The sequence below is a fragment of the Ambystoma mexicanum genome, chromosome 5q (genome assembly GCF_040938575.1).
Source record: "Ambystoma mexicanum isolate Mex_15411 chromosome 5q, UKY_AmexF1_1, whole genome shotgun sequence".
Classification (NCBI taxonomy): domain Eukaryota; kingdom Metazoa; phylum Chordata; class Amphibia; order Caudata; family Ambystomatidae; genus Ambystoma; species Ambystoma mexicanum.
Genome location: NC_090933.1, coordinates 682,582,537 through 682,602,210, shown reverse-complemented (window position 1 = coordinate 682,602,210; position 19,674 = coordinate 682,582,537). Strand labels below are relative to the sequence as shown.

Genomic DNA, 19,674 nt, shown 5'->3' with positions numbered 1-19,674 from the left:
AACGAGGACAGAGGCTACCCCACCTGTCTAACACTTGCCGGGGATGGATCCAGCACACTTTTAACAAAACACAGTGGCCCTCATTACAACACCGGCGGTAACCAATGGCGCTATTAGCACCATGGTTTCTGCCGGTATTGTAACAAGTCCGCCATGGTGCAATGGGGAATTACAACCCCATTCCAAGGTTGGCGGGCGGTAACTCCCCATGCACCATTGGCCCTTCTCCATTCCCATTTTTGCCCCATAGGGCTCAATGGGAATGGGGAAGGCAGTAATTACGGTACCGCAAATTGCGGTACCGTAATTACCTTCAAGGTCCCTTTGCGGGTCCCTACTTTAACGGCTGGTCCAGACCAGCCGTTAAGGTCGGTAGCCCCAAAGGGACCTCGTAATTAGGCGCTAAGGGGTTAACAGCGCCGCATCCTTTTACGGCGCCGTTAACCCCTTAGCGCCAGGGTCGTAATGAGGCCCAGTATGTGGTCTGTACATAAGAGAGCACCCAATCTGCATGTAGTACAATATCAACTTGTTATTTTTGTGAATTAAAAGAGCAACACAGTGCTATCATCAAAAAATCAATTGATTCTTTGCATTCAATTTTCCGCAGTGTGGGTTAGCACACAAGGTGACTAAGAATGTGGTCGTAATGACCTAACATCTATCTAGTCTAGTACAAAAGGTGACTGAGAATGTGGTCATGGTGACCTAACATCTGTCTGGTCGACACACAATGATGTTTCTGGCACATAGTGGTTGCTGATGGTCTAGTGCCGTCTTCAGGACGATTGTAGTGGACTGTGTGGCGTCACTGCTGTACCGCAACGTTGAAACATCTAAAGGTAAGGAGGTAAATTAAAATCAGAATGTTGGGTGTGTCTCTTCAGGGACGTAAGTACCTAGGGTGTGTGTGTGCTGGGCATGATCCTACCTGTAGCATTGTTTTCCAGTGTCACAGGTTGTGGAAGAACATCCGGGTTCTTAGATTATCAGGATGAGAAGTATCTGTGTATCTATTCAGAATACTTCTAATGCCATTGCTGGCTGCGGGAGTGAACTACTGCTCGAGTGTGCTATTTGGATGATTTTCATTATCTTTGGATCTAGTGCTCATATCGGCTCAAGGCTGCGTACATGCTTTGTAGCTACGTGGTGAGCGATGCCGACCCGGTGTGTGTGGGGACACCACCGTGAGGGATGACTACGTTTGTACTTTGTGTGCAATGAAAAGTCTCTAGTTCCCGCTCGGTGTCTCTCTCGTATATACGTGGGACCGCTCAGGAGAGCTGTGATTTTCTTAAACTGTTATTACCTCTCATGACACAGGCCCCCCTCATCAAAAAAGAGGGCCACATATACCCCCTTTTTTCACACAAAGGGTAGTAAAGGTGCCAGAAACTGATTTACCAGCATTTTTACCAGCACTTTTACTGCTCTGCCAAACTTGTAATGACCCCCAAAGAAGCACTTAAACATGTGGCTAATTTCAAGACACAACTAGTATGTTATGTCATTTTGTGTTATGTTGATTGGTATTTATAACTACAACTACAATGAGCCTGTGCGAGTCAAGCTTTAACCACAAATAAGTTGACACTGTGGGAAACAGCCGTGATAGTGGCAACAGTGGTGAGGAGCAACCTGCTTATTAGGGTTCCAAGCACTTACATATTCCGTTCTGACTTCACTCAGGGTGCACGGTAAGGCGATATATCAGAAAACCACCCTATAATTTTCCTAAGGGCTCCACAGCACCTGCTAGTTACAAGTCATACAGTGTTAATTATGAAAAAAAAATTTGGTATGTAATGGGCAACAATAAAGATAGACATGAAAAAAGGAAAGGAACTTACAGGTTTCTTAGTGCGGAAGTAGATAATTTTGTTCCATGCATAGAATCTGTTCTAACTCTTCGACTTGCCAAGTAATAACCGTGAATCAACCGTTCAGCTTCTGGGCATAGTTCAACATGCAGATTTTTGGCAAAACCAATATACTAGGTGATAATAGATAATAAAAACATATATATTGAAACAGTAGAAGACTCAAAACATCAGAAGCACAATTGTAACTTGGGTTGTTACACTTTTTCTCAAATTTGGATTGGCATACATTTTCACACCAGGATTAAATAAATACACTTTTTCTCAAAGTTGGATTGACATAAAAATACATTTTCACACCAGGATTAAATAAATCGGTTTCTATCATGTATAATCCACAAGTGCACATAGTTTCTAAGAGAGGAAGGAAACGAATAACAATGTCGAGAAATAGTTGGTCAGCGATTATGAAATTATTTAAAGGGGCTGTCTAGTAAATTATATCACAATAGATATTATACAATCAGACGTTATGACGTAATCAAAGAAAGTGATGTGGTCATGTCGCAGGCCTGGATAAAAAAATTATTTTTTTATTTTTTACAAGATAGGGCATTTAGTTTATTTGTATTGACTGAATAAGACTATCTTCCACATACTAGTACTAAACTGGCATGGCCCTGCTCCCTCAATCAACCCTATGCGCAGGAATCAACATTTTGACTTGTGTTATTGTCTTCACTGAAAATTGAATTCTGGAAAATGGGATGCCCTTTATTTTAATTTTATAATTTTGGAATCCAGAAAGGCAAAGTGGCGCTTTAGTTGGGCTTGCAGAATGAGGCTCTTCCAGCCATGCTCCCCACACCCATGGCCGTCACGAGGAGGGTGCAGGGGGGGGCAAACTGCCCCGGCCTCGTGCTTGCGTGTAGCCTCGCGGCCCCCTCTCCCAAGGAGAAGGCTGCACGTACCGCTCAAGTGACGTGGTTTAATTTGCATCACATCGTAAAAACAATCAGATGTCCATTCTCTGGCCCCACAAACGTGACATTACAAAATAATAAAGCAGCAGTTTGGACAGAAGCATAAGGCACATGAAAGTGCTGTTTTCCACGCTAAACTGCTCACAAGAGCTGGGGCAGTATTACCTCAACAGGACAAACGCACATAAGGAAGGTGGAACATAGGGTGACCAGATTTCCAAAATGAAAAACCGGGACGACCAACAACATAAAAGAGGGACTACCACATCGCAGCCCACCAATTACCGCCCCTCCCCCAAAACGCTCCCACAACCACCACCCAACTATATTTCTAGCACTTCTCCTTTCTATAAACTGTATATGATCTCATTTGTGCAGTTTTGTCTGTGAATCTTGGCATGTTAATTCAAAACAAGCATTAGCTCTGATTGATATTACATGGCTTGCTGTACAATCATTTACAAGCTAGTCTCTGTGGCACAGTCAGTAAGTGCTGTGACATGTACCTGAAAGGTTGGGGGTTTGAGCCAAACCTCCAACTTTCTGTAAGCGTTTTGAAAAATAATGAAGATTTTAATTACTGTAGCCACCCAACCATGCAAACCCCGGACGGACGGGAGGTGATTTCCCCGGACGTCTGGTCACCCTAAACATTACTCGGTTGCAGCGTTAAAAGGGCACTAGACACACTCTGGTTTTTAACTAGCAATCATGTTATTTCTACTATCCACCTTGAGGCTATCCAGCACGACTTTACACTTCTTGACGAATGTCCGTTCTTTCAATACATTTTTGACACACAATATTCTATGCATATGTACCTAAAAGATCCTTAGTATGTGTGTCATTCCGCTGGGCCCTCTTCTCAATGAAGGTGAAATCTCAAATACATATGGATGTGCAGGGTGAATGCAACGCATAAAACCCTCCCCCCCTGTCATGAGAAGAACAAGTTACTCTCTTACCTGGTAACGTTCTTTTGATGGGATGTTCTGACGACGTATTCCATATCTATGACAGGTAATCACCACAGCTGTGCTGCTTCGGAAAATTTCCTGCGTCGATGATGTCGATACGCTGTCCTCGAGGGCCTCCGTCGAGCCGACGTCACCGGATGTTATAAGTAGGACGCACGACGCCCGTAGCCTCAGTTGTAGTTTTTTCCCCAGAATGTGTGGCACCAATCTTCTGCCAGCTTGACGACAGAAAGCCTTGCGGAAACGTAAGCTGCAAAAGCATAAGAAATTCTATAGCGGGGCAGGCTGGGAGGGTACGATATGGAACTGGTCGTTGGAACATCCCATCGAAAGAACGTTACCAGGTATGAGAGTAACTTGTTCTTCGAGGGGATTGGTTCCTCCGACGTATTCCATATCTATGACAGACTCCCAAAGCAGTACCAACGTACGGAGGAGGGAAAAGAATTTAGAAATTTAGAATGCCCAATTAAATCGCAGAATAGAGGACTGCCTTGCCAAAGGCAAAATACTCCCCATGGATAGAATCTAGGGAATAGTGTCTTACAAATGTATGGACCGAACCCCATGTGGCTGCTTCACAGATGTTACGAATGGGAACACCCATCTGCAGGGCAGTAGAGGCAGCCACACCCCTAGTAGAATGGGCCCGTAAGCCTACCGGAGGGTCCTTACCCGCCAAGCGGTAACATTCAGAAATTGCCAATATAATCTATCTAGACAAAGTCTGCTTAGTAACAGCTTGTCCCAAAAGCCTTCCAGCGTATCCAATAAAGAGCCAATCGTCCACTCTGACCCGGGACATGCGTGAAATGTAGAAACTTAAAGCTCTCCTAGGATCCTACCTATGGAGCCTCTCCTCGTCCTTACCAGGATGCGGAGCAGGAAAGAATGCCGAAAGAACGACATTCTGGCTTAAATGAAATTCCAAAACAACTTTCGGAATAAAAGGACGACGAACCCTAAGGGCAACCATGCCCTTATGAAACACTGTGATGGGTGGTTAACAGAAAGTGCCTGCAACTCACTCACTCTGCGAGCGGAAGCAACCACAACTAAAAATACAGTTTTAAGGGTTAAAAGACTCAAAGGACAAGAATGTAAAGGCTCAAATGGAGCACCCATCAGGAATTTTAGAACCAGGTTCAAATCCCAACCGGGCACCTGGAAAGGTGACGGTGGGAACACATTAGTAAGCCCTTTCAGAAACTGAGAAATTAAAGGAATTTTAAAAAAAAGGACACTCCTCAGACAAGCGCTTAAATATGGACAGCGCCTCCAGGTAACCTTTAATGGTACCCACTTGCAGGCCCTTGTGGGCTAAGGAAAGCAAAAAAGACAGAACCACAAGAATGTCACATGAAAAAGGATCCACATTCTGAACCCTGCACCAGTCGCAGAACTTTCTCCAATGGCAACAGTACAGGGACTTTGCAGGTCGCCGGGCCGAAAGCAACACCTTCATCACGTCTTCAGGGAGGCCCCAATACTTATACCTCAACCTTTCAGAAGCCAAGCGTGAAGGATGAGAGATCTGACCTCTGGATGGAGAACCTGAACCCCCTCACATGAGAGCAGATCGTCCCAGTAGGGAAGACGGCGTGGAGGGCAGATGCACAAGTCGAGAAGGTCCGGGTACCACGTTCTCCGGGCCCATGCCGTAGCAATGAGGATCATCCGGAACCCGAACCTCCGTAACCTCCGCAGCACTTGCGGAATGACGGGGACTGGAGGAAACCCGTACAGCAGTGGGAAGGACCACTCCATCACGAACGGGTCCCCTAAGGCTCCTCTTGGTGGAAATTCCCGCGAGCAGAACCTTTCGCACTTCCAGTTGACACTGGTGGCGAAAAGATCCACTTGTGGGGTCCCCCAAAGGGCGAAGATCTCCAGGAGAATCTCCTGAGCCAACTCCCACTCGTGAGAGATGGTGCTCTGCCTGCTCAGAGCGTCCGCCATCTCGTTTTCGTCTCCGGCCAGGTGAACTGCCGAGATCGAAATTTCCTGCTGGATGGCCCAGAACCAGAGCTGCATCGCCTCTCTGCACAGAGGAAGTGACCCTGCCCCCCCCCTTTTTGTTGAGGTAGTGCATGGCCACTGTGTTGTCCGTCAGAATCAGGACATTCTTCCCTCGCACAGTCGGCAGAAAAGCCTTCAGGGCAAGCCTGACGGCCCTCAGCTCCAACAGATTGATATGGAGTCTGGACTCTGACGGAGACCAACGACCGCTGACTGTCAGCTTGTTGGCATGAGCTCCCCATCCCGTGAGGGATGCGTCCATCACGATCATCACCTCTGCCAGGGTAGCCAAAATGGAGCCCCCTTCATCAGATTGCCTTTGACGGCACACCACAGAAGATCCTGGGCTACCGAGGGCGGCACCTGAACAGGGTCCGACATACTGCCGGAGGATTGTGACCACTGAATCTTGAGAGCCCACTGCAGAGATCTCACCCGCAGCCTGGCCTCTGGCACCAGAAGAATGCAGGATGCCATGAGGCCGAGCAACCTCAAGAACTCGAACGCCGGGAGACTCTGGGCATGTTGAAACTTGGTCACCATCGGCAGAATGTGATGAGGGAAATACTGCCCCAGGGATGTATCGAGCATCGCTCCGATATACTGGAGCCGCTGGGTTGGCATCAAGTGGGACTTCTTCAAATTGAGGGAGAAGCCCAGCCTGTGAAGGGAGTGGCAGGTTACGGACAGATGATCCAGGACTTGCTCGGGAGAGCACGCCCTGATCAACCAATTGTCCAGGTAGGGGTAGACGTGAATCCCCCCTTTCCTGAGATACGCTGCCACCACCACCATGAGCTTGGTGAAGACCCTCGGGCGGAGGTCAATCCGAACGGTAGGACCCAAAACTGAAAGTGCAAGTCGCCAACCGCGAACCTCAGGTACTTCTTGTGCTTGGGATGAATCGGCACATGAAAGAACAAGTTACTTCTTACCTTGTAACGTTCTTTCAATGGGATGTTCCTCCGACGTATTCCTTATCTTTGATAGATCATCTCCCCGCTTGCTGGCCTTGGACATTTTTTTTCAATAGAGGGTGCTGCGCGTCGACGTTCCTCAAGCCGATGTCCATCGACGGCCTCCGTATCGGCGTCGACGTCACCATACGTATAAATAGATTTGCGCAGCGTCCGTTGCTCAGTTCCGTTTTGACGTTAACAGTCGTTTTACATGAATTGGTTATTGACCTTGAAGGAGCGTAAGCTGCAACCACAAGGGAAGTATTACTGCGGGGATGGATGCGAGGGGCGATAAGGAATACGTCGGAGGAACATCCCATCGAAAGAACATTACAAGGTAAGAAGTAACTTGTTCTTCGAAGGGATTGTTTCCTCCGACGTATTCCTTATCTTTGATAGACTCCCATAGCAGTGGTGTGCAATTGGAGGTGGGAGTAAAACGCCATGTTTCCTTTTAGGAATGAACCGGAATGTAATACGGCTTTGCCAAACCTAGTCTCTTGACTATCGGAGGAATCCAGGTTGTAAAATCTTGTGAAGGTATGTGTGGACGACCATGTGGCAGCCGCACATATGTCTCGAACCGGAACCCCTCTTTGGAGGGCCGAGGAGGCTGCGATACCCCTGGTTGAATGAGCCCTAAGATTTTGAGGAGGCTCTTTCCCTGCCAGTTTGTAACATTCCAGAATCGCCAAAATAATCCATCTGGAAATGGTTTGTTTTGTTATCGGTAATCCCAACTTGTGCCCTAAGTAACCCACGAACAGTTGGTCTGCTTGCCTAATCCTAGCAAGTCTGCTGATGTAAAAGCTTAAAGCCCGCCTTGGGTCCAGCCTATGTAGCCTTTCTTCCTCTTTCCCCGGATGGGGAGGCGGATAGAATGAAGGTAAAGTCATTTTCTGAGTGATGTGGAATTCAGAAACCACCTTTGGGAGGAAATTAGGCTTCACCTGTAGGACAACCTTGTCTTTATGAAAAATTGTATGAGTGGGTTTACAAGATACAGCTTGTAATTCGCTCACCCTTCTAGCAGATGTTAAAGCCACTAATAAGACAGTTTTAAGGGTGAGAAATCTTAGCGAACAAGAGTGGAGTGATTCGAAAGGAGCACCTGTTATGGGTCGTCGTTCACCCCCCTCTGTGCGCAAAACCCAGCCACCTGCTCCTCTAGCACTTCGACTTCCTAGTGCAACTACCAGAATGAAGAGGAGATTTGTGGCACTCCCCAAAAGAATTTGGCATTATGCTGCCCCATTTCGTGCACGATGGCAGCTGCCGTGGAAGTTAGCGGATCAAAAAACTACATTCCCCAGCAAACCTGGCTCCGTACGGTAGTTTGCCGGTAGAGCCTCGCATTGGCTTGCCCCGCCTCTCTCACTGATTTAGTCCATGGAGACAGCCAGGGCGCCGCTTCTGTTTACAGCTACTCCCGGCATTTAGAAGCTCCATCTTCAATTGCTGAAACCTCCTTGTTCTTACGGATTCGACTCGGACTGTTTACTGGACCCTCTATTTTGGAATACCCTTATTGAACTGCCTTCCCGTGTACCGAACCTGTTTTTTGCTTCACGGACACCGTTAGAAAAAGTTTGTCTTTGTTATTGTCCGCTAGTGTACCAGACCTTGCCTGCCTTCGACTTCCTATCTCAGGAATAGCCATCCCGACTGGCTGTTCTGCATCGCGCCAAACCTTACCTGCCTTCCATTTACCTTCCCTGGATCTGCCATCCCGACTGGTTGTTGTCATCATCCTTCGTTCATCAGTGGTAAGACTTTTTGCTTCAAACGGAACATTTGGAAAGCCCCTGGTTAATCCGTGCACTCAAGGACGCTCTGCAGCTGTGCACCATCCCGAATCCAGTGCGACTCTCGTGCCGCCCGGGTATTAGCATCCTCCTACTAACATTTCCTTTTTCTTATTTTATCCCTGTCGTTGTGTTCTAAGCTACTCAAATCCTCCATTCAGTCTCCACTGGTAAGATCCTGTCCACCTCTTGAATTGTGCCTTAGTTTAATCCAGTTAGATACTAAGTCTTGTTATATTCCTAGGTGATTCCCGAATTGTGCTGTTCTTCTATCCTACGGGGGGAAAAAGCCCAGGTATTATATCAGTTAGTAAAGGCTTACAAGGGACAACTGTTATCTTCGTGTTACTCACTTGTTATTCTTCCTTTACAGCCTGGTTCGTGGCGGTGCGCTTTCTCCCCGCCCTTCTGGGTGATCAGTCCCCTTGTCTGGTTAAATACAGCAAGTGGTCATATCATTTTGAAGGTCTTATTCCCTCACAGAGAGGAGGCTTGGGTAGAGGCCCTACCCAAAGCTCTTCAAGCAACTTCCTGGGTTTTGGATACTCCCCGGTTCCACGCACTCATCCCACCGGTGAGTAACAGCACCCATCAGGAAATTTAAGTCTAAATTTAAGTCCCATAAAGGAACCTGGAAAGGTCTTGGAGGGTAGACATTAGTTAATCCCTTTAGAAATTGTATTACTAAGGGTAATTTGAAATACGAAGGCTCCTCCTCAGTGCGCTTGAAGATCGATAGCGCTGCGAGATAGCCCTTGATAGTGCCAACTTGAAGCCCTGAATTTGCCAAGTAGAGTAGAAAGGATAACACCGTTGGTGTACCACATGAAAAGGGGTCGATATTCTCTTCTCTACACCAGCTGCAAAACCTGTTCCAACGGCAGCGGTATAAAGACTTTGTTGCTGGCCTTCTGGCCGAAAGCAGCACTTCCATGACGTCATCAGGGAGGTCCCAATCCTTGTATCTCAACCTTTCAGAAGCCAGGCGTGAAGGTTGAGGGTTCTGATGTCTGGATGGAGAACCTGACCTCCCTTCTGTGAGAGAAGATTCTCCTTGAGTGGAAGACGAATTGGAGGGCAGATGGACATGTCCAGAAGGTCCGAGTACCACGTTCTCCTGGCCCAGTCTGGGGCAATTAGGATCATGGTTCTCTGGAATCTTCTCAACCTCCTGATCATTTGAGGAATGACAGGGACTGGTGGAAACTCCCAGTCCACTACAAACGCGTCCCCTAGAGCTCCTCTCGGGGGAAATTCCCTTGAACAAAACAGATCGCACTTCCTGTTGGTACTGGTGGCGAACAGATCCACTTGAGGGGTTCCCCAAAGGGCGAAGATCTCCTGAAGGACTTCCTGAGTTAGTTCCCACTCATGGGATTCCTTCTTGAATTGCCCAAAACAAGAGCTGCATTGCCTCATTGCACAGTGGCAGGGATCCTACTCCTCCTCTTTTGTTGAGGTAGTGCATGGCCACTGTGTTGTCCGTCATTATTAGGACATTTTTCCCTTGTACAGATGGCGGAAAAGCTTTCAGCGAAAGTCTGATTGCTCTTAGCTCTAACAGGTTGATATGTAGTCTGGACGACTGCTGATGGTCAAGTCGTTGGTATGGGCTCCCCACCCCGTGAGTGAGGCATCTGTGACTACTGTTATCTTCGGCCATGGTTGCCAAAACAGTTCCCCCTTCAAGATGTTTTTCTGGCAGGCCCACCACTGAAGGTCTCGAGCCACATTGTCCGAAATCTGAAGGAGGTCTGTCATTCTCCCTGAGAATTGCGACCACTGAGTTCTCAGTGCCCACTGAAGAGATCTCATTCTTAGGCGAGCCTCTGGCACAAGGAAGATGCAGGATGCCATGAGGCCTAGCAACCTTAAAAAGTCGAAGGCTGGGAGACTTTGGGCATTTTGAAACTTGGTGACCATCTGCAAAATATCTTGAGCCCTCACCTCTGGTGGCGAGGCTTTTCCCAGGGAAGTGTCCAGGACCGCTCCAATGAACTGGAGTCTCTGTGATGGTATCATCTGTGACTTCTTTAAATTGAGGGAGAAGCCCAGTTTGTGAAGGAAGTGGCAGACATAATCTAGCTAGATCTGAGCTTGTTCCGAAGATACAGCTCTGATTAGCCAATCGTCCAGGTACGGGTAGACGTGGATCCCTTCCCTCCTTAGACTTGCCGCCACTACCGACATTAGCTTGGTGAAGACCCTCGGGCGGAGGTCAGCCCAAATGGCAGAACTCGAAATTGATAATGAGAGCCGCCAATTGCGAACCTCAGGTATTTCCCTTGTTTGAGATGGATTGGCACATGGAAATTAGCATCCTGGAGGTCCAGAGATACCAGCCAGTGCTGGAGCTGGAGGGCCTGAAGGATCTGAGAGAGAGTTACCATCTTGAACTTGTCCTTCCTGAGGAACTTTTTCAATTCTCGTAAGTCCAAGATAGGTCTCAGTCCTCTGTCTTTCTTCGGTATGAGAAAGTATGGGGAGTACCAGCCCTTGTTCCTCTCCGCTACAGGTACCGGTTCTATGGCACCTTACTCTAGCAGGTCTACAATTTCCTGCAAGAGGAGCGGATCTGGAACTTTCAGAGAGCTGTTCCCCGGTGGATGACTTTGAGGGATGTGTAGAAAAGGCAGGCAGTAACCTTGGGCAACTGTCTCCAATGCCCAAGCATCTGACGTAACAGCCTGCCATTCCATCAGATGTTGAGTTAACCTACACCCTACTGGTGTTTTGTAAAGAGAGTCCTCAGAGCGGTTTGGAGGCGGCTAATGCAGATGCCGAGGGTAAAGAGGCACCTGCTGCTGCTGCGGCTTTTGTGTTTTTACCCCGTCCACCTCAGGTGAATTTCTTCTGACCCCTTTGAACCGGCTGTCCTCTGCCCTTTCCGAATGCGGAATAGAAGCGAAAGTACTTACCTCTCCAAGAGGTTCCTGAGGGGCGATATGGTGTCTGACGGATTGCAGCTCCTAAGGATTTTGCTGCTGCCTTTGATGTTTGTAGTTTTTCTAAACTGTCATCCGCCTTCTTACTAAACAAAGAAGAGCCGTCAAAGGGCTTATTCAAGAGTCTGCTTTGCACATCTTGACCAAAACCAGACTTTCGCAACCAAGCAAATCTCCTGGTTGTTGTACTTGCCGCCATGGCCCTGCTGATACTGTCAGCAGAATCGATGCCAGTCTGAAGGGATTCGCACATTGCGTCCTTACCATCCTTAATGATGTTGAGAAACGCTTCCCTTTCTTCTTCCTCCGGGAGGCAGTCAGCCGCTGATGAAGCACACTCCCAAAGTGTGTGGCTGAACCTTGCGAGCGTACAAGTAGCATTGATGGATTTCAACGCCATGCTACATGCGGAAAAGATTCTTTTGGCCATAGTGTCATATTTCTTATCATCCCTGGCCTGTGGGGTAATCCGATTTACTACCTGCTGAAGTAGCTGCCTGAACAACCAGACTCTCCGGAGTTGGGTGTTTGGATAAATATTCAGGGTCAGCAGAAGACACACAATATTTAGCTGATCATTTTTTTGTAAACTGCCGGGATTACCTCAGGTGTTTCCCAGTTTGCCAATATTCTCCTTTGTAATGCCGCATGAAATGGCACCACAGGATCCTCCTGTGGACCTTTGACCAAGATGTCTGTGAGGTCGTTTTGCTGAAAAGCAGGTGAGGGTGTGGACAATCCCATAAACTCTATTACCCTTGCCATCAAGGTTCTATAAGGGGTTTCAGCATGTTCCCCTGGGTCTGGTGTGGCAAATTCCACTTCTGGGGAAGTGTCCAACCCACTTGCTTCCTGTAGGGTTTCATGGAGGTCTTTCAACCTACCTTCCTCAGAGGTAAATTCCTCTGGTGCAGGAGTTGCAGATCCGAATCCTCCCCTTCTTCATAAATAGAAGATAAGAACCTGGAGTGATCAGGTCTTGAAAATGGTATAAATGCCGTTTGCAGAGCAGAAGGAGCCAAATTTGTCATGATTGGCTGAGAAAACGTCGACATCGTCGACGCGGACGTTAAAGGCTTCGAAGCCATCGAAGCCATCGAAAAAGATGTCGAGAAAGGTGGTAGAGGCCTTGATGAACTCGAGAGTATCGGGATTCGGGAGGCTGGCAACGACATTCTCTTGCTCGAGGCTCTAGGTATGGCCACTGGCTGTGAGGTGGCCGTGGGTTTATCCTTTCTCGGCGTCGACGTCGAAGACGGCGTCGACTCGACTGACCTGTGCGTCGAATAACCCTTCGATAACGACGCAACTCTGCCTTTACTCGAGGATTTGTGACACTCTCGAGTGGCTTCTTTCGCCGGGTACTGCGACTCGCAGCTTTTTGATTTTTCGGGTCTTTCACCCAGGGTATCACCCTCAGCAGTCTTCGAGTGAGTCGAGGCCGCTTTCTCGAAGACGCTTAGCATCTTTTTCCTGAATTCCTCCCACTCAGCCTGAGAGCTATGTTTTGTGGGGCAGGAGACCCTTTTTGGGGAAACGGAAAAAGACAAAGACGAGGAAGGGGATCTTCGTCTCTTTTTTGAATGCTTAGATCTCGAAGAGTGATGGGAACTGCTTCGAGACCTAGAGCGAGAATGTCTTTTGTGATGGCGAGGAGACGAATGTCTCGACTCCGCCAAGGAAACTTTCGATGAAGTTTTAGCTGCCTTACCTCTCGAGCTTCCCCTTACGCTCCTTCAAGGCTTTTGCCGTCATGGACATGCAGTCCTCGCACTCCAAACAATGGTCTCGACATTTTCTGAAGCCGGACTGTGGAGTCGTCGGTTCGGGAGAGGAAGCCATTGAGTACGAGTCGGTATTCATGAGGAATATATTGATATATTTGACTGAAGAACTGAGCAACGATATTCCGAGGCCCCACAAAGCGCGGAAAAACGGAACCGAGCAACGTACGCTGCGCGAGTCTACGCATGACGGAGGCCGTCGAGGGACATCGGCTCGAGGGACGTCGACGCGCAGCGCCCTCTACTGAAATATTTTTTCCGAGGCCAGCAAGCTGAGAGATGATCTATCAAAGATAAGGAATACATCGGAGGACACAATCCCTTTGAAGTAAGCGTCCTTGAGGTCGAGAAACACCAACCAGCCTGAAGTTGAAGGGCCTGTAGGACTTGAGAGAGAATAACCATCTTGAACTTGTCCTTCCTGAGGAGCTTGTTCAAACCACGCAAGTCCATGATGGGTCTCAATCCCCCTTCTTTTTTCGAAATCAAAAAATAAGGGGAATACCATCCCTTGTTCCTCTCCGCTACAGGCACCAGTTCTATGGCGCCTTTCTCCAGCAGGGATTTGATTTCCTGCGCAAGGAGCGGATCCGGAATCTTCAAAGAGAGATTCCCTGGTGGATTGTCGTGAGGCCTCTGCCGAAAGGGAAGACAGTAGCCGTGGACTATAATCTCCATAACTGTAACGCTCACCTGATTCCCACGGAGGCGCCGACCTGTTCTGGACTGCTATGACCTCTTCTAAGGTGATGCGCAGGACTCAGAAGACGGACTGGACCGGACCCCCAAACCTCGCCTGTCTGGCCCGTAGAAGAATCCTTCTGTAGATGGAAAAGGGGATTAACTGTCTACTGGATAATGTGTCGGATTCCCCCCCTTCCCCCTCTCACACTCCTCGAACCCCCTCCGCGATTCCCCGTAGAGTCTCACCTTAGAGTCTGAAAGGACGAGCTTTCCATCCTGCTTCCGATGCAGGGGCGCGTTGATTTCCAGTTACTTCACTGGATCTCGGGTTTGGTGAGTATTCAACTCCGCTTGACTTTTCCGATATGAGGCCGTAAGTATTCAGTTGCAAAAGTTCAAGCCTTAATTGTCCGTTGTCCTTTTCTCTATTTCAGATGCAGGATGAAGAATCCGCGTTGAGGAATGGATTCGCCGAAGGTAAACTCTGGTGAGTCTTTTTGATGGATGGTTCCCTTAGTGATCTTGCTTTCACCCACTAATGCGTGTGTCTTTTTCCCCTTAGGGGCCGGGGTACGGAAGTGCCAAAGAAGCGGCGCCGACCCGAGGTGAGGAAAGATTGTCCCAACAATAATCAGGTAAGTCTTAAGGTGGAAGAATCAGGTCTTCCTCAATCTGTTCCTTCGCTCACCTTTGTTTTGTCTCTTTTTCTCCTTAGGCGCTGAAAGGCGACGGATGGTGCCAATGGTCGCTGAAGAGCCCGAGGGCGCCTCGTGAAGGTGAGTGGAACGCGGCACTGCAGCGAGCGATGCAACGTGTGCTTCTAAAAATAATGTATTTTCTCAGGATCGTCGGAGTGATGGTTCCGGACTCCGGATGGAGGTAGGTAAAGTTCAATTATTCACCTTTCTCTCCTTTCCTTCCTTTTCAGGTCTTCCAGGTTGCAGGCGGGCGTGGCTGGAGCCAGGATGCAGGAGCAGACACGGTGAGCGTCCAGCTGCTAGATGCAGAACAACGCGAAGCGTGAGCTGCTGTCTGGGCGTGGTTTAAATAGCCCCCAAAGTAGTTCCAGGTAAGTATTCTTCCTCAGCCACGCCCGAGTGGTAAAATAGTCCGATAGGTAAAATAGTCCCTTTCAGACCTCAAGGAGGTCTGGATCCGGCAGCATGGTCTGCATCAGGTAAGTCCATCCAAGCACTCCCATAGTGAGCCTGGCGCCTATGGTGCCAGGACTGATGCCTTCTATGAGCCTGGTGCCAAAGGCGCCAGGACAATGTCCAAAGAGCCCCTATAAGGGGTTGCTGGGTCCCTTCCTGGGGACATGATGTCTGCTTTCGGGGACGCTGGTCCTGAACTGGCTTCCCGGGAGTAGGCATCATGACAATCACCCACACATCTGAAGTAATGGCACGCCATTCTACAAGATGCTGCGCCAGCCTTCCCCCCCACCGGCGAACCATGGGGCATGGCCTCATGACTGACCTGAAGCGGCAGTGCCTGAGGGGCAAAGAGGCAACTGCCCGAGCGGCCTTGGCACCTTGAGTACCTTGTTTTCCACCTCTGGTACTCCTACGGTGGCCCCTTTGACTTGCAGCTCCCCTCGATCCACCAAAGGATGAGTAATATCGAAAGGATCCTCCCCTCCATTGCTGTCCCCTAGGACGAAAAGGCGGAGGTTGGCGAACAGCAGCGCTCAACGACTTCGCTGCAGCTTTGGAGGTCTGCAATCTCTCAAGACTCTCGTCAGCCTTGCTGCCAAAAAGATGGTCATCATCAAAGTGCATGTTGAGAAGCCGGGCCTGCACATCAGGAGCAAACCCCGACTTCCGCAACCATGCAAATATGCGCATCACGGTGCTCGCCGCCATGGACCGGCTGACACAGTCTGCCACGTCCAGATCCGACTGAACGGCTTCACACATGGCATCCTTGCCATCCTGTACAAGGGCAAGAAAGCCATCCCGTTCCTCCCCTTCGGGGATATGTTCAGCCGCTAATGAAGCACAATTCCACAGAGTATGAGTGAAACGCGACAAGGCGCACACGGAGTTGACTGCTTTCAAAGCCATACCCCCTGAAGAAAACACTTTCTTCGCCCAACCGTCAAAACGCTTGTCGTCCCTATCAGGAGGGATGGTAGGGAACGACACTTGTTTAGCCGGGGCCGTAGCCACCTGCACCCCCAAACTCTCCAGAGTAGGGTGCACGGACAAGTAGCCGGGGTCGCCGCTGGCTGGGCGGTATTTTTTTCGGCAATGACTTTCCCACTGCCGGAAGACTCTCCGGAGCAGTCCACGCCGCCGCCACCCTTCTTTGCAAGGCCATATGGAATGGCAGAACCGGGTCAATTGGTGGACCAAAGTCCAGGATATCTGTCAGGTCATCCTGCAGAAAATCCACTGGGGGCGCAGACCACCCCAAGTACTCTGACACCCTCAACATAAGCCGCCGGTACAAAGACTCAACGTGTGTGCCAGGCTCAGGCCTACCAAACTCCACCTCCGGAGAGGTGTCCAGACCACTGGCGTCGTGCAACGACTGACGCAGGTCTTCAATCTGGCTATGACCAGACAATATTTCATCAGGTACCTCATCAGGAACCAAACCTTCCTAAGACCCTTCTTCCACCTCAGAAATATAATCCAGAGGCTGGAACAAATCCTTGGAAGAGGGCACAGTAAAAGGCTCAAAGACAGGCCTTACTGACTTTTTCAGGGCCCTTTTCGGAGTTTCCACCGAAACACGGAGTACCTCCGGTAAAGCCTCCACAAAAGGCGTCGAGGGCGTCGAAAGAATCGACGTCGAGCATGGCGCTGATGACTTCGACACAGGCCTCGAGAGCGGTACCCCGAGCGTGTCCTTCGACGGTCTCGGCGCTGATGGTGTTGATGACTTCTTCGGAAGCGGAGCCTCAAGAGAGTCCCTCGACGGTCTCCTTTGAAGACCTCACAGGCTCCGACGGTCTCGAGGGCGTCGAGGACCGGGACCTGGAACGGGCATGGCTAGAGCGATCCACCTTGTCCGATCGAGACCTCGAAGGTGCTCGATGATCGCGCCGACCAACCGGACCCGAAGGCGTGAGTGGTGGCTCTAGCACGGTCACGGCCGGCTTCTCTCAAAGGCGCGGACGAACCGAGCCCTGCGATTCAAAGTCGCCATCATTGTCTTGCGAAATGACTCCCATTCCGCAGGAGTAGAATGCTTGCCGGGACAAGCAACCCGCCGACGGGCGGAGTCCTCGGACAAGGACGGGGAAGGCGACCGGTGACGGCGCTTCCGCGAGTGCCTCGAAGAGGCAGAGGAATTGCGGGACCCACTCCGGGACCGAGACCCCCCGGACCTACGCCGACGATGCGGAAGCCCGGTGGATTTTGACTTTCGGGGCTTGGAAACCCTACTGACAGAAAGCTTCTTCTTCCGTTCCTGCAAGGCCTTCGACATAAGTGACTGGCAATCGTCACAGTCATACATGGCGCGGTCCTCACCGAGGCACCAGAGGCAGGCGTTGTGCGGGTCCATCAGCGACATCTTGGAACCGCAGTCCCGACACTTCTTGAAACCCAGCCGCGGGGTGGAAGAAGACCAAAACATGATGATCTTCACAAAGAACAAGTTCGAAAGAACCGATAGAAACTCAGAAGAACCGAGGCGTGCCGAGATCTCCGAAGCAAACACGTTCGCGGAAAAAACAGAACTGAGGCTACGGGTGTCGTGCATCCTACTTATAACATCCGGTGACGTCGGCTCGACAGAGGCCCTCGGGGACAGCGTATCAACGTCATCGACGCAGACGCCGAAAATTTTCCAAAGCAGCACAACTGTGGTGATTACCTGTCATAGATATGGAATACGTCGGAGGAACTAATCCCCTCGAACAATGTACACATGGAGTTCTACCAATGCTTGATTTAACATGAATTTAGTGCAAGTAACAGTACCAATACAGAAGTGCCTTTCCCATGCCTACACAAATGCCCAAAATGTTAGCATTGCCAATGCTCTTTTTGCTTTACCCTTGATGCACAGGACTATGCATCAAGGTTAAAGCAAACATACTACTTGGCTAATTTTGGCCCACATTGAATGTAGGCCAATCTAGCCAGTAATAACACTTATGGTACACAGTCAGCCTGGACATACTTTGTGGCATGGCATTTTTACTGGCTGGGAGTCCGTGCATGGTAACACTGGCATATATTGATGCAAGAAAGTGCTGTTAAATGCATAATTTTAACCCAATGTTTCAAACATTTTCTTGGGAGTGACAACCCTCCTTCAAGCAACCCTTGTTTGTTTTGGTTTGGGCTCCCTCACTGTGCTGTGTTGATCCTGCCTAATTGGCACAAACATTTAAGCCTCTTAAATTCAGAAATGTACCAGCCTCCACTGTACATCATTTGTCACTGTGTATGATGTGTGTTTTAATGCGCACACAGGGGCAGTGTGCTCCTTAATGATATGATATGGCATTTACAAACATGCCTGTACACAAGTGTTTCTAGGCGCGGCAAGGCCTTGTCTCATTCAGATCGCACAACAGCAGGGAAGGGGGGAGGGGAGAAGTGCCGAGGGTGTGGTAGGATGTAGAAGTGCAGGAACAAAGGACAAACAAGAGTGCAGCCAACGGGTGGCAAGTGTGGGTACTCATAAGTGCAGCCAAGGGGTGGAGAATGAGTGCAAGAGAGGGACTGTAGGGTTACCGATACAGACCACAAGTGCAGGGGAGCTACAGGGCAGTGCAGGATTGCAACAGGACAGGCAGGGACCTGGGCCCGAATTCAGAGCTTGACCAGATGACCAGTGCATGGATCAGGCAGGTGATCAGCAAGGGAGAGGAAGAGAGAAGGCAGAAGCAAAGAGACAGGTCTTGAGTTGCTTCCCGAACCGGAGAGGGTTCTACTCAAGTTTAAGAGAGGCAGGAAGGCTGTTTTCAGAGGGAGGCCCCAGCCGAAGAAAGACCTGCCCTCAACTCTTTGCTTGGAAAAGTGACTCACCCTCAGAGAGTTGGAGGTGGCGGAGTGGAGAGCTCATGCCATCCTATATATATTTATGCATATGATACAAAAGTTAGTCCGCATAAACCTTTCTTCAGTAGAGAAATCTAACTTTGCTGTAGTTGATTTGGAGTTGTATTAATAAACCATATTTGGGATCCTGCACACAAACTCAAAGGGAGATTTCTCGAGACTCCTGTTCGCGGAGGTGTCGCCGCTGGCTGAGTGCAAAAAATTGTAAGGGGGCCTCACCAAATGTTTTGCCCCGGGCCTCACCACATCTTTTGACAGCCCTACCCACACCCCAGTGCATAATGGTGCGTGATGCTCGGGGAGCTTCAGGTACAAATACGTGGTAGTGGGGTTTCAGTTCGGTCACATGTTTTATTCCAGTGTCAGTCAGTGGTGACAGGAGAAAACACTGCAAAGGGTTGCCTGGTGCACTGAATTGGCCTTCTGATCATGTATTCCATAGCTCGTATATTCGGGGAACTGTCTGGGACTACAATATAAGTAAGTCCACAAGTAGGGTCAGGTTTAATGTTTCTGGAATTGGAGACAGAAGAGCTAGCTGGTATGGTTTCTGTCACTGAATTCGATGTTCAAATGGTTGAAAGTTTGACATTTTGTATTAATGTGGTATTAGAATGCGATTGACAGTGGGATACTTTGTAAGGTGCGTTTGTGCTGGCTCAGGAGAAATG

At 49.3% G+C, this 19,674-nt stretch overlaps 1 protein-coding gene across 1 annotated transcript in view; it reads right to left on the bottom strand.

Annotated features, from left to right (window-relative positions):
* Positions 1-19,674, bottom strand: part of MCMDC2 (minichromosome maintenance domain containing 2) — a 2,206,017-nt gene that overhangs the window by 176,374 nt on the left and 2,009,969 nt on the right. The window contains exon 12 of the mRNA XM_069621139.1: positions 1,854-1,996. Within this exon, the coding sequence (XP_069477240.1) occupies positions 1,854-1,996 (143 nt within the window). The remainder of the gene's footprint in view (positions 1-1,853; positions 1,997-19,674) is intronic.